Source organism: Peromyscus californicus, unplaced genomic scaffold, assembly GCF_007827085.1.
Source record: "Peromyscus californicus insignis strain IS unplaced genomic scaffold, ASM782708v3 Scaffold_5__1_contigs__length_169319896, whole genome shotgun sequence".
NCBI lineage: Eukaryota > Metazoa > Chordata > Mammalia > Rodentia > Cricetidae > Peromyscus > Peromyscus californicus.
In genome coordinates, this window is record NW_026294573.1 from 40,017,600 (window position 1) to 40,033,455 (window position 15,856).

At 42.2% G+C, this 15,856-nt stretch overlaps 1 protein-coding gene across 14 annotated transcripts in view; it reads right to left on the minus strand.

Annotated features, from left to right (window-relative positions):
* LOC128096663 (BEN domain-containing protein 5) overlaps positions 1-15,856 on the minus strand; it is a 1,178,660-nt gene that overhangs the window by 93,507 nt on the left and 1,069,297 nt on the right. For all 14 annotated transcript variants that reach the window (XM_052716519.1, XM_052716506.1, XM_052716509.1 and 11 more), the window contains one exon: positions 1,232-1,343. In XM_052716519.1, the coding sequence (XP_052572479.1) occupies positions 1,232-1,343 (112 nt within the window). The remainder of the gene's footprint in view (positions 1-1,231; positions 1,344-15,856) is intronic.

Consider the following 15,856-nt stretch of genomic DNA (forward strand, 5'->3'; position numbering starts at 1 on the left):
TAAAACCAAGGTCACTGATCTTTGCTCTAATATATGCATTTGTCTTTAAGCACAGCTTTATGTTGCTCTCTAATTAGCTCCATTTTTATTGGCACCTTCAGCAGAGTAAGCAGAACAGGTCACACTGGTGCATCTCTGAAATACCCCAACTCTGGAAATCTCCCTTAGCTACCACCATCTGCCACTTGATATGCACTTAAGGGGCCATCAAAATCACTACCATCACAGATGGGAAGGACTTGTGTATAATTTTACTGGAATGTCATTCAAACAATTGAGTCTCCTCTAAGCACCATTTTTGACAGTGTAGTTTTACAGTTTCACTTCACCTTGAATACTTTCAGTAAGGGAAAGCTCCCAGGTCATATACTCCATCCCAGGACAGTTGTAACTTGCTACAAAATTCTATTTCCTATGTCCCTACCTCTGTTCACCCACACCATCACTCCTAGGCACAAAAGTCTGCTATGCCCTTTTGCTGATAGCTCTTCAAAAAGGATGACTCTCATCTGTCTCCTTCTCTACACTACAAATGCCCATTGTCTTCTCTGATTTCTCACTGCAACAACTTGCTCCTCTGCATGAACATAGTGCAGCTCTGTCTGTATGGTTCTCTTCTTACTTCCAGAACAGTAGGCCCTCCTCTTCTCCAGGACCAGAGTCCCAAACCCAACCACATGGGCCCCAAGACTGTGCCATCTTTATACATTCTTGCTTCTTGGGCTATATTGCCCAGAGGTGTATGTGCCCTCCAAACTAGGCCAGCTACAGTCTTTTTGTAAAATGAGAGCAAGTCAGGGTAGAAGTGGGAGTCACCAGATGGGACACATGGCAGTCATGTTCCCTATGTGTGGAGTAGCCCAGCCTACACACTTCAAGTATATTATACACTGCTGGTATTCCATTAGGTTCTCTATTTTTCTTATACTAATTCAAGTTACATTTCTTTGGCTTATCATCAAGGAACCTTGACAAATAAAGATGTGCTACAATGTATTTCCTTCATTCCATTATACTACCACAATTGAGTCAATATTTATGAGAGGTGGGGAAAAGAAAGGGCTGGGAGAAGACACTGGGCCTGTAAAATTCAGACACGTGCATGGTTAATATCTTCCTGATTTTGCTCATGTAACCCTAATTTAAATCTGCCTGAGGACTTTCTCGTACAATTTTCCATTCCCAGATCCGGCCATTGGCCAGCAGCTGCCAAGGGCATCCTGCTACTCACTGGGTCATTGTACATCTTGATGATGAGTTGCTTCACTCCATGCAGGGTGGGATGGGCCCATGGAGAGGGATCCAGCCAGTGACGATTCAGGTCAAAGCCCATCAGAGAGCACCTAGACAAAGTCCAAACTGAGAGTCAGTACGGATGGGATGGGCTGAGTTTCCTAAATACCCAATACAATCAGGAGGGAAAAAGTCACTTATTGTTTCCCAGGTGGAGTTCTAAGCAGTTTACTAGGATTTATTAATTTAGTGCTACCAATATCTTGAGATCACTATTATTATGATTCCAAACTGATAGAAGAAGACACCCAGTTACAGAGAGGTTAAAAAAATACTCCTGTGACTTGATCCCACTTTCATACTTATGAACGCAGGCACATTACACAGTGCAGGTGAAAGAAATGCTGAGGCCAGAGTCACTGGTATCTCTGAGTGTCCCCATTATCCTTTTGTGTTCCATACCTATTGCTAAATTATTATCTTCCAAATATACAAACATTTTTCATCACTTCTACTGATACCACCTGAGCTTGGTGGTCTTCTTGTTTCCATCCTTGCCGCCTTCCACTCCAACCTTTCACACAATGACCAAGGTGATATTCTTAATACATAAGTCATATCTCTCCGCTGCTGCAATGGCTCCCTGTTACCTTGAGTATAAAAGCCCACATCTTTACAACAGGCTAGGAGGCCCCACTTCATCTACCATGTTAGCTTTTTTGGTCTCAGCTGCTTCTGCCATCCCTCTTGCTTGCTCTGTAGCAGCTACTGTTCCTCATGTTCTTCCAACACAGTAGGTATTTCCTTCCTCAAGGACAGTTCCAGGCTGCTCTTTTGCCCAGATACTTCTTCTCTAGGTACCCGAGTGACTCACTGTCCTGCTTATTTGAGTCTTTGTTCCAGTGCCACCTGGAGAATGATGCCTACCTATACTACATTCTCTACACCCTCTGTTAGTCACGCCACTGTGGCAAGTATAATTGTGACCTTGGTCCTCAACCTCTCCCTTCTCTTAATCTTCCATATTTGTTCAAAGTTCTGTTTGAATTTGAGTAGGGGTACTTTCTCCAGGTACCCCCATGTCTTCATACAGCCTACATCCTCTCCATGATAGGCCAGGCTACAGAAAAGCTTCCAACATCATTGTGCTTGCTCACACTTCCAATAATCTCGGTGTCACTGTCCAGTCCATGGTCTTGGCCCAGAATGAGTCTCCCCCATGGAGCTGACTATCTTGCTTTCTTGAGCAAGTGTTGCCTGTGGCCCATCACTTAGAAAATAAAATACTGATCTTTGCAGATTTTTAATCCATGGTCAAATGGATGTTAGCCACATCCCTGTCATCTCTTTCCCCTAGAATGTTCATCTTTTTCCTTCCATAGCCTTCTGCCCCTTTAGTTTAACATAGCTTGCCAACCTATGTTCCCTCTCTATTTTCCATAAGCAGTACAATTTTACACTTTCTCTCTGCTTATATAATTTACATTCCCACCTATGCCCTATTTGGAAAAATAAAGGACTATATTGGAGAACTTCCTCTCCTTTAAGATAATTGAGAAGAAGATGGGAAGGGAGACAAACAATAATGATTTTTTTTCTATCCTTTAAAATAAACACAGAGGGAATATAACCATGCTTTGTTAGTTCACACTTGGAGAGACACATGGAGAAAGACCTCAAAAAGAAGAAGTCATGTGAGTTGGACTTTGATGAAGGAGTGGATTTTTTCCCCAATGTTGAGGACAGAAGAAAATACATAAGCCAAAAAGGGAATACAAAACCACTTGGTATTTGAGGGTATTGAGGACAGCTTGCTTTGACTGGATCATATTGCATTTGGTAAAGGGTATTGATGGGAATCCATAGCGGAGGAGGGATGAAATGGAAAGGACACTAGATGCCTGGCAAGCATTTGGGTTATCCTTTGTCTCCCACTGCTGTATTTAGATCAGCCTAGTGTTTATGTTGGCCTCTCTGATTATGGAGCAAGAAAGAGACAACCCTAAAACTATTTACAACATCTCCATCACCAAGGGACAATGTGGTATCAACTCCTGTCCTGAGAGTCAAGTACTTTTCTAAGTACTAATGTTTTATCTGAATTAATTCTAACAGCAATCCTGTGAGGGAGGTCTGGTATATTCCCTATTGCCTAGCCAAAAATCACTCTTAAGAACAACAAACAGTCCTTAATATGGAAAGTAGAAAATCAAACCCCCCCTTCTGTGATATCAATAGGTCTGATCTTGGGAGGGTCTCCTGGATAGTCACAGATGCTCTGGTCACAATGGAAATAGTCATGTTGTACTAGAGGATGTCCTTCTACTTTTTTTTTTTTTTAGAAAAAAGATACAGTAGTGAACTTACTTGGGCTTGGGCATTTTTTTTAGTTGGGGGACTCTTGTTATTTTAATTCCCTTGCTCACAGACATATTTGGGTTGTTTAGATCCCTTTGGTTTAATTTTGGTAGTTCATAAGTGTCTAGAAATATATTCAATTCTTAGACTTTCCAACTCATTGGAACATGAGCTTTTCAGGTGTGTTCTGGTGACCCTCTGGATTATCACAATAGCTGTGACAGTGTCTTCATTTACACCAGCTCCCTCGATTAATTTGGGTCTTCTCTGTCTTTTGGCTAGTTTGGCTAAAAGTCTGTCAATCTTGTTTATCTTTTGAGAAGAATCAGCCTTTTGTTTTGCTGATCCACTGCAATATTCTTTTGATTTTCATCTCATTAACTTCTACCTTTGTGTTTTTTTATTTTTTCCATTTATGATTCAGTGTTTGGCCTGTTCTTCTTCCTATAAGACCACGAGGAGCATCATCAAATTATCTACTTGATATATCTACTTTTTCTGGCTTTTCCCCCTAATGTGTGCACTAATAACGACCATAAACCTCCTCTTAGAACCACTTTCAGTGTGACCCACAGATCGCTATATACTGTGGTTTGATTTTCCTTCAATTCTAGGACTTTTTAACTCACCTGAAATAGTGAGCTGCTCCATAGCTTTGCTTGCCACTCATTTCTAATTTTATTCCACTGTGATCAAATAGAATTCAAGAAATTCTTCCAGTGCTTGTGTCTCCATTAAGACTTGCTTTGTGTCCTAAAATGTGGTCTCTTTTAGAGAAAGCAACTTGAGCTGCTGAGCAGAATGAGTATTCTGATATTTCTTTGTTGACTCCTGTTTTGTCTCTGTGACCCGTTTGTGGGGAAGAGTAGGCTAGTGCAGTCCTCCACTATTATTGGGTTAAGTTCCATCTGTAACTTTATATCCATTGTGTTTGTTTTATGAAATTAGGTGATCTAATGTCGTGTGTGTGTGTGTGTGTGTGTGTGTGTGTGTGTGTGTTTAGCATTGTTACATCTTCTTGATAGACTGTTTTGTGAACCATTACAAATGACCTTTTTTATTTCTTCTAATTTTGAAGTCAGCTTGTTAGATACTAGTGTAAGCCAGTACTCCTGCTTACTTTCTAGCTCTATCTGCCCATCCCTACCCTTTTCTCTCCCTATTCTTCTTTAATTTATTGTTTTCTCAAAAAGAAAGTATCTAAGCAGCATCTTGATCTATCACCGTATGCATGCAATTCTTAATATCTTCACCTGCAGTATTACTATTCTTGAGAGCAAAGACAGATAAAAAAGACTCAGTCTCTTGGTGCACGGCTGGTAGAGCTGGCTTAAAACCCAAGACTGTCCAGCTTTAAATAAAACCCATGTTCTTGGTGCATGGCTGGTAGAGCTGGCTTAAAACCCAAGACTGTCCAGCTTTAAATAAAACCCATGCTCACCTAGGGAGTAATGAGTTTAGGATAAACTCTCTGTGTCTAAGTAAACTGAGGAAGGTAGATTGGCTTAGTGAACAAGGGTGAGTCCAGTTAAATACAGTAATTCACCATAGTTGCATGGAGAACCTTCTGAACAAACAAGCTCCCTGGTACTGTGATATGATACAGTGGTTGATAGCAGATGTCTCTGTTCTCAAGAATTTAGAAGCTAACAGGAGAAAGGAAAATGTACTTACATATCCTTGCACTTATATCCATTTGTAACTCAGAACAATGTGGGGATCAAGTGAGGAAAAGCAGATAACAGACCTAGGTTCTGGTACATAATGGTACCTCAAACTCATACTGGTTTTTTTTTATTGTACTTTGTTATCCCATGATATGTTATTATGAGTAGAATGGACAACTGTCTTTGCAGACCATAGGAGGCTGGAGTGGGTAGCCATGGTCAGAGAAGACCTTTTATCCCTTTCTTCAGTCAAAAAAATCAAGCAGATATGAGTTCAAATCCAAGCTCTGCTCCCTTTTAAGTATAGTAAGCATTTGTCTATATTTTTTGAGGAAATACCTAGCACCTAACCCTGTTATTAGGTGATGGATGGTGTGGGGTAAACATGCACATCCATATTAGCAAGGCGATGACTGTACTGTCTCTGACTGTAGAAGCAGGAAAAATCCACCCCCCCTTTTTTAATGTATTGTTTTATGTGTATGGATGTTTTGCCTGCGTGTCTGTGTACCATTTGCACACCTGGTGCTCATGAAGGCCAGAAGAGGGTATCAGATCCCCTTAAACTAGAGTTACAGATGGTTGCAAGCCACGGTGTGAACTTGGATCTTCTGGAAGAGCAGCCAGTGATCTTAACCACTAAGACATCTCTCCAGCCTCTCCATTCCTTCTTATTTGTAATCTGAAGACAGCGCAGCAGCAGCAGCAGCAGCAGCAGGGAACCCAGGCTTGGGCAATAGGCACATGTGTCCAGGATTTGGAGCTAGGTGATACAAGGTAGTAAGGAATGCAATGTGCAGCAGGACAAGGGCATCTTAGTCTGTACTGCTAATGCTTTTAACATCCCCCTCCCCCCACAAAGTTAAAAGTATTGGAAAGTTAATCCTCAAATTTATCTGTTCATGGTATTTGAAGGTTGGTCCTTTGGGAAGTAATTACAATTATATGATGTCACAGTATTGGAACATCATGGTGGCATTAGTGATTTTATAAGGAAAGGAGACCCAAGCCAGCATTCTTATTGTCTCTCCAGACTTTTATCGCCCCCCCCCCCACACCCCCGACGCAGAGCAGTGAGCCAAGCAGATGTGGATTCTTAGTAAATCACTCAACCTTAGGTATGCTGTTATAGCAACAGAAAATAGACAAAGACATTACCCTTCAGAGCCATTCTGTTAATTCTTTGTTTTTCAAGCTTGACTCGGTTTCTGTTTGGTGCTATAAGCCCCTCGCTATATGTAGCTTTTCTGCTTAAGCAGTTGGAGACAGTCCTTATTACTTTGAATGTATCCCTAACCATCTGGCCCTTTGAGCTATTTTATTGAAAATTCTAGGAAGATCCTACATTATCCAATTCCTGGTGTCTAGTCACCAAGTAGTTGGATCACCTGAGCACTGTGCACAGCAAGCTTTCTCAGCCCTTACTGAACACCTAACAATTTGGAAAGGAACATGATCTTAGTAACAGTGCTTAACTGCAACCCACTGTTCTTCACTGCTGTTTAGCTTTGTATCTGTTCTCTGTTGTCAATAGTGTCATACGCAGGTTGCCAGCTTGTTCTAAGATACCTTATTGACCTGGAACCCATGACCCCAGGTTATCTCATTTATAGATATCTCTATTAGAATATTCTTCCCAGTGATTTCTCACATCAGTCTTAGCCCCAGCCCAGGAGCTGCACAAAACAGTGAGACTGGGGGCTTTGGGACTCATAACCGGGTTTAAGCTTTGGCTGTCTGCCTTATCAGTTATGACCTTTGTAAAATTTCTTTTCTAAGTATCCCTGTGAGCTTCTGTTTTATCATAGGTATAATGAGGATAACAACCCTGACCTTCTGGATTCTGTGTATGAACTAATGTGTGTAAATTCCCCAGTAAAACCCTCAGAACAGAGTGAACTTGAAGAAACGATGGCCAGGGTTGACAGTGGCCATGGTGATAATTGCAGCATCATTGAAATGATCTAAACTTAAATGCCACCTCCTTCAGGAGGTGTGGGAGAGATTTACACTTCCTATAAAGGGGGTAGCTGCTTTTTCTTTGCCCCTGCAGCCACATTGCTTTCCAAGCAGATTGATGACAGCACAAGATACAGTGTCGACTCTATTCTATTGGATCACAAATTGTTGGTGTTTTTGCATCTGACAAGGAGTCTGCATTGTGGTAAACACTGAAGAAATAATTATTGAATGGACATTTCCAATCTTGTATGGTATACCTCTTACGAATCCAGCCAATGTATGTGGGCTCTGTTGCCCAAGGAATAGTATTAAGAGCCACAGAAGGCAAGCTGTTCCACTGAAGCCACGCACCAGTACTCTACAGGGCCTAGACTGGAATCCTGGTCCTGAGCCCCATGGTTCTCCCTTTCAGTTGTGCTGCTTCCACAATGTATCTTTGATTCAAAAAAGTTAAATTCAAAACCGAATAAAGAGGCTAGAGAGATACCTCCAAGGGATCCACTACTTTCCTCTGATCTCAATGAAAACCTGCGCATAAGGTATACATGTGCACGGATACATTCACATGCACATAAATTAAAACAGTAAAGAAATCATTCAAAAGAAAGCCTGGAAGAGGAGCATTAGAGTTAGGAGATCTTGAGAGATACCCTCCCTGACCCACCCTGTTAATGAAAGTAGAGTCACTGGAGACTCAAAGGCAAAGTCAGTATCCTAGTGGTCCTCAAGGATCCTAGTGTGCCTTAGAAGTCAGAGCATGTGACCCCTAGTGACCTCAGTGACCTTCTGGGAGTTGAACCTGCATGGGCACTTTTTGAGCTGACTTTTGAAGAATTCTTTGAGTGGCAATCAGTCTCCTAGCAGTTGCATGTTTCCAGAGCAAAACATTTTGGTAAAGATGCATGAGACCTGGCTAAGGGACAATGGTACCAGATCCACCTCTGCTGCCTCTGTTATCTTGGTGAAGTCACTTCTTCTCTCTGAGTTCTGTGTTCTTTGTAAACTAAACATGTTATACTTCACTCATGGAGGTCTCTTTTATAACGTGATTCTAAAGTGTCAATAACCTGGCTTTAGCCCCAGAGTCAGGGACCTTGAAGAAAGTAATTATTTCCAGCAAAGTTTATTCAAATTAAATGATTTCTATTGTTGGAATCAGGTTGGCATCATCTGGTTCTTTTACTTTCATTTATTTGTCTTAATGTAAGTTTCCTTTTTAAATTTACGTGTGTGTGTGTGTGTGTGTGTGTGTGTGTGTGTGTGTGTGTGTGTGTGTGATTTACATGTGTTAGAGCATTAATGTGGAAGTCAGAGGACAGCTTTGTGGAGCTGGTTTTCTTTCCCCCCCCTTTACACATGTTCTGGGGATTGAACTTACATTGTCAGGCATGTATGCCAAGCACTTTTATGCTCTGAACCATCTTGCTGGCTGACACAGTTTTTCAAAGCTTACAGATGGTTACCACTGTGGTGGTATTGTGTTCCCCAAAAATATTGTGTACCCTAATAAACTTATCTGGGGTCAGAGAACAGAACAGCCACTAGATAGACATAGAGACCAGAAAATGGTGGCACACATGCCTTTAATCCTATCACTTGGGAGGCAGAGATCCATCCGGATCTCTGTGAGTTTAAAGCCACACTGTAAACAGCCAGGCATGGTGACTCATGCCTTTAATCCCAGGAAGTGAGCCTTTAATCCCAGGAAGGGATGGCAGAAAGCAGAAAGGTATATAAGGCGTGAGGACCAGGAACTAGAATTAGTTAAGCTTTTAGGCTTTTGAACAGCAGTTCAGCTGAGATTCATTCTGGATGAGGACTCAACTCGGAAGCTTCCAGTCTGAGGAAACAGGATCAGCTGAGGAATTGGCAAGGTGAGGTGGCTGTGGCTTGTTCTGCTTCTCTGATCTTCCAGCATTCAACCCAATACCTGGCCCTGAGTTGTTTTTTTTTTTTTTTTTTTTAATTAATAAGACTGTTTAAGATTCGTGCTACATACCACCGTCTTAACACTAGTTGTATGAATTTTTCAAGATTGGAGACTTTTGTGGAACTCAAAATGTGAGTCAGAGCACAAAAGAGTAGTCAGTGTAGAAAGGGTGGCTGCACAAAGCTAGGAAGTATGAACATTGCTAACTGGCTCCTGGTATGTTCTGCTGTATTCCTAGCTGGCTATAAGGACTAGGCAGCCAATAATGGTGATGCAGACTCTTTTATGACCAAGAAACCAGTGCCCAAAGATAGGGCAAAGGAGAAGATGACCGATCACTCCTCCAATTGCCAGTTTAGGGTCATGAGATGAAAATCTGGGTCTCTGGTGTTCTATTCTGGGTTTTTTTTTTTATGTTAACTTCTTCATTGGTTCAAAATTAAGACCTATGTTCTGATATAGAGGCCATTTCTGGTACCAGTGGAATAAAATAGCTGACAGTAGAACAATCTTAGAAATGAAAATATAAGAAGGTCAGGTGACTACACGCTACATCAGTTCTTCCTGCTGGGTTAGAAGCACTATTGAGTATCTCTTTCTTTCTTCTTCCAAACTGTGAGCTGTATAAGAACAGGGATAATGTCTAAGTCCTTGGAATGGCATCACTCCCCAATCCAACATAATATACTTTATTTAAATGTCAAGAAGTTTCAATATGTATTGAATGAATGGAAAGAATCATAAGTGCATGAATCAATGCTCTGCTGATCTATAAACAGGCCTAGGAAATTACTTACATGTAGTCATTAGCAATATAACAGTGTTTCAGTCAGTGATGGACCATGTGATAAAACTATAGATTCTATCACCAGGGATTTCACAGATGCCTTTGTTTGCATGAGTACACTCGACAATGCTTGTACCCTGGAAAAATCACCTAACAACACATTTGTCAGTCCAGATCCTTCTTGTGAAGTGATAAATTGACCATGGTTTGAAAAATACATGTTTCTGTTAAATAGTGAACATACCCACAGTAATCAAGTGAAGGAGATACTTATCCTTGTTTATAGACAAGGAAATAAAATCCAAGAAGGGTTTGATCTTGAGAAGGTCATTCAATGACTACGATATAGAGTTGGATTCAAACTAGGTCTTATTGCTGCCACAATGGCCCACAGCCAGGCTTTGAGGTCCCACAGTCTGAGTGACACTACGAGATCTGTCAAAGGAACACTGTGCTTTCTCATCTGTCTCTTCCTGTCCTGCTCACTTCCTTCCTTATGCAATGGCATAAACATGCTGGTTCCAAAGATTGTTATGCAAGTAGCAAATAAACAGTTCCAGCTCAGGAAGGACACTGTTTCTTGTTGTGGCGTATTACTTTAACTATGTAAAAATGTGTTGTATTTGTTTATGTAGGAAAATATTTGTTTAACTATATAAAGATGTATTACATTTATTTATGCTGCATTTGTTTAACAATGTAAAGATGTGTTGCTTTGCCTGCTTAAGACACTTGATTGGTCTAATAAATAGCTAGGCAGTAGAGAGATAGGTGGGGCTGGCAGGCAGAGAGAATATATAGGAGGAGGAATCTAGGTGTGTGTGTGTGTGTGTGTGTGTGTGTGTGTGTGTGTGTTCAAGAGAGAGAGAGAGGGGGGAGATGGAGAGGAAGAGAGAAAAGAGAAGAGAAAAGGGGAGAAAGAGGGAAATGCCTGGGGTTACCGGACAGACAGCCACCAGTGGGCCAGGCATAAGAAGCAGGAAAGTAGGACATACAGAAGGAAAGAATGATAAAAGGCCATGAGGCAAAATGTAGATGAAGAGAAAGAGTTTAAAATAAGTTGTAAGAGCTAGTGGGACAAGCATAAGATAAGCCTAAGCAATCATAACTAATAATAAGTCTCTGTGTCATTACTTGGGAGCTGGTTGGTGGCCCAAGAGAAAGCTGGATACAGTGCCTCCTTCCTGTTGTAATGATGGCAGCCAGAGTGAGAGCAATGATTTCAATTTCCCTCCTTATGATTTCCATTTCATTTCTTCTAAAAGATAAAGAAAAATTCAGCATAACAGACTCCAGATCAGTCTTCTGAACACCGTGAGGCTGCATACTCCTGGGAGCCTTGACGTTGACAAGCAGAGATGTATGGGGCATGCATGCAGTTGTCCCCTAAACACAGCAGTTTTTCAGCATTACCAATGAGATGGATTGGATTAAGTATATTTGCACCAAAAGCAAAATAAATATTGCTTTATTTAATGCCACAAAAGGTTGGGATTCAATTGCCCTTGGCCTGAGGCACCTTCTAGCTCTATTGATTGGTCAGTGTCAGAATGCCAGACAATCTGTCATCAACAGCCCTTGCAAAGTGCTTAGCAAGAGGGATGTGCTCTGCTGTGCTACAGATAAATGCAGTGCCCTTTATGCCAAATAAGAATAATTATAACATACCCACTCATCATCATACAAGGTATTACAGCATTTTCCTACCATCTCTTCATAGATCACCACATCAGGAGACATTGTGATCAGGATGGCTGTTCTGGATAGTTTTATGCCAATTTGACATATTATAAAGTCATTTGAGAGGAGGGAACCTCAATTAAGAAAATGCCTCCACAAGATCAGGCTGTAGGAAAGTCTGTGGAGCATTTTCTTATTTAGTGATTGATACGGGCAGTACCATTGCTAGGCTGGTGGTCCTGGGTTCTTTAAGAAGGCAGGCTGAGCAAGCCATGGGAAGCAATCCAGTAAGCAGCACCCCTCTATGGCCTCTGCATCAGCTCTTGCCTCCAGGTTCCTGCCATCTTTGAGTCTTTGTCCTGACTTTCTTTGATGATGAACAGTGCTGTGGAAATGTAAGCCTAATAAACCCTTTCCTCTTCAATTTGTGGTTTTGGTCATGGTTTTTCATTGCAGCAATAGAAACCTGAACTAAGACAATGGTGAAGGCAGAGGAAGATGGATAAGAACATGTCTTCCAAAATGAGAAAGATGTAGGTTTGAGTCCTGGGTCTTCCACTAAGTAGCTTTGTGACTTATCACAAATTCATGTGTTTGTGAAAACACCTTCAAGAAGCTAGAAGAAGAGAGTTTGAACATACTCTTATCCCATTGATCCCTCTGTGCTAGCAGTCTCCACACAACTGATGCTCAGATGGCTAAGGGGTTTGTCCACAGTCCAACAAGGACAGGCAACAGAGGTTGGGCTTGAACCCAGCCCACCAACTTCAAGCCAAATTCTCAGGCTTCATTTGACTTGTTTGAAGTAGTCTTGGGTGTCAGGGGAGATCCTAAAAGACTGTCCCTTGGGTGAAAGGATGATGCTGAGTTAACAATTTTATTATAAGTGTATTTTAAAAATTTTTTGTGAATTTCACACACTGTATTTTGATCATATTCACCCTATTTCTCTTCCTAGCTCCTCCCCAGTACACTCCTACCTCCCTCTTCAACATTATGTCCTCTTTTTTTTTGACCCCCAATCATCTTGTTTTTAAATGGAGAAACTAAGTTCCAAATAAGAGACAAGCATGAAGGTATCTGTATAAGAGTTGGTAAAAGGTGTCCCTTTCCAGGCTGGCAAAGCACCAACTGAAGTCCCTTCTAGGTGGATAATGCATAAAAATGATGACACTCTATTAAGACTTTGAGCTGGGATTAGAGTTTCAGCCTCCCGACAGGAACCTTGGTGCAGTGTTGGGGTCCACAAAGGTTTCCTAGTGAGATCTGAGCTTGTTTTACCCAGTAGAGCTGCGTACCCTTACCAATCCTACGTACACATGGATTGACCACATGCATGGTTACCAGGCATTTGGAAGGGGCTGCACTTGGCTGTGCTGGGGGAGGTCTTTTGCTCTACCCCTTGACATTTCTATAAATAGCCCTTTAGAAGAGACAGAAGGGGCTGGTAGGTTTTGATCCAGGCCCTCCCAAGGCTATCCTGTGTTTCTATCTGTCTCTCTCCTCTATATTTCTTCTCTCTTTTTTTCTTTCATTTGTTTTTTGAGACAGAGTTTCTCTGTGAAACAATTCTGGCTGTCCTGGATCTTGCTATGTAGACCAGGCTGGCCTCGAACTCACAGAGATCTGCCTGGCTCTGCCTCCCGAGTGCTGGAATTAAAGGCGTGCGCCACCGCTGCCCGACTTTCCTCTATATTTTTATTTAAATATTTCTCACTTCTCCCTACTCAAGAGTACCCTGGGAAGAAAAGTGGGGGCAAGCCCCCTACAGTGCAGTGTACACACTGTATAGTCCTCCCCCTCCATTGGTTAGTAGCAAAACCAGAACTCTGGCTTTTTGTCTATGAATTGCATCAAGGCCCTCATTCCTTCACAGTGACCTTTGATTTGGGGGAAGGGGCTGCCCAGATCTGGAAAAGGAATCCTCTCCAACCCCAAGCTTTCAGGGGCTCTTTCTCCTACCACTTATTCCTAGTAGACAAGGAAAAGCTTTGCTGGTGGGCGTTGCAGACTGCTCTCCTCCAAGCATAACAGCCAGCACTATCATCAGAGTAGTTGTGACTGTTTGCAAGAGACCCTCAGGATTGGACATGTTGGAGTTCCTTCATAGAAAGAAGTCATTGGACCCTCACCTGAGAGTTCAGCCACTCCTCCCCGAACCTCCCTGCCAGCTCTATGTAGTTCTGCTCCCACTGCCGGTGACCTCCTGGTCTCAGGAAGTGTTAGAGTACAGAGTGAGGAAGGTTACCCAAGCAGAGGATTCTATCTACACAGCTATGAGGAAGTCATTATCTATGATTGGGTGAGACTTCTTGGTGGTTCTGCTATTTGGTTGGCCAAGTTTAACCTTGATGTAATTGTTACATCGATTAGTCCTTGGTGCCTAATTGGTGGAATGGACTCTGTTTATATCTCCTCAGGAAAAGCTCATGCTTCAAGAACATAACTTATCTCCTGTGCAGAACATGGCTTCAACAGGCTCTTCTCCTTCTCTCCAGTCTCCTGCTTGGAAGTGGAACATATGAGGCTCCAGGAGCTCCCCAGCATTGCAAGTTAACACACCCCAGAGCTAGTCACCACCTAGAAGAACTCAAAATCCTATCAAATCCTATCCGTACACTCCCAGAAAGGGAGGGTGAGGCCAAGAGTGAAGAAGGGATTTGCCAAGGTCATGGGCTGTGTAGTAGTCGGACTGAAAGTTCATTTCAGAACCAAGAAGATATTTTTTCTCTCCATTAGAACATTGATAAAGGGTTTATTCTTTTTTGAAAGACCTGAAGGGTGACATTTTCTCAAGGAGCTCACTGGCCTTGAAGTTAGGAACTGGGTGTTGCTATTTCTTAGGTGAAAGGGGGCAGAAGTAACACAGGAAGGAAGAAGTCCTTCACATCTTTCCCATGTGGGGAATGGCAAGTTCCTTATCTACCTGTTCTAAGGACCCCAAATCCAAATATGGACACAGAAGTCTAGGAAAATATCCTCTTATCTGTCTAATATTTTTGTGGCTAAACTTTCTTGGGCAGAAAAGTGAAGACTTGTACTTCTCAGAGGATTGCTGTGAGAACCAAATTGTATTGTCCATGTGAGATGCTGAGGACACTGCCTACTTTGAGATATGTGTTCCACATCTGTTAGCTGTTTTCATGGCCTGATGTTTGGGGTGCTCCACAGTTTGGTCTTCACTTCTCATCCCATACCACCAATCTGTATACCATGCAAGGAAAGCATGGTCAAGGCTTATAAGCTCATTGCAGAAAGGAGGTCCTCCATATAGTGACTGGTAAAATTCCCACTGAGTCTCAAGGTTTAATAAGCCTGGGCTGCTTCTGAGCCTCTACTGTCCTCTTAGTTGGTGTTTATGCATGGTGCATGAACTGCCCAGTGTATGAAGGTCACAGCCTTGAAAATGTGTACAGCCCACACTTCATTCTCCAAGGGTCTCTATTCACTTAAGGCTCCAGAAGCAAGGATCAGAGTTGTGGGCCCCTAGTAAGCACTATGAGTTTGATTCCTTGATCTCCAGCAAATACCAGGGACCATGAGCAGAAGACTTAACTTCTCTATGTGTGTCAGCTTCCTTCTCTCCAATGTGATGAGGGCATGAGAATCTACCTTCTTGATTTAAGGTAGTTCTTGGGTGGTATACCCCTCCACACACCCTTGCTACTCCTTCCTGTGGGAGGGGATGGATTTGTCTGATTGGTCAACTCAAGGAACTGAGCCTGTTGGGCCTAGAAACCTCAGGAATGTTTTAGGTTCTGTTTTGTTGTTTCATGTCTCATGTTTCGTTTTGTGTGGTTCTAGGTACTTAATCTGGGCATGGTAGGCAAGTACTCTACCCATGGAGCTCTACCCTCAAGGCCTCAGCATGCTGGTTTTTGGAAGTTTGGGGATATGAACATGGAACCCTGCAGGAAAGTTCCATTCTGGTCTGCTCTTGGTCACATGGCATTCTTTCTGGAAGCTTACTTTCTCCTCTACTTGTGGCTGATGGGATGCTGAATTTGGGGGTAAATCAAATAGAAGCCAATTTGGGCCATACATTGCAGACCATGTCTTTCAAATTCTGCCTTCATCAACAACGGAGCTAATATTTTTACCTCTCTGATTTTCTGATTCCTGAATTCCCTATAAATTAAGCAGAAGAATGAGAATGAGAGCAGGAGTGTGTTAACTCTCATCCTTTTACCTTCAGTGGAGTGATACACACAAGACACTGACAGAAGCGTCAGGCAGATT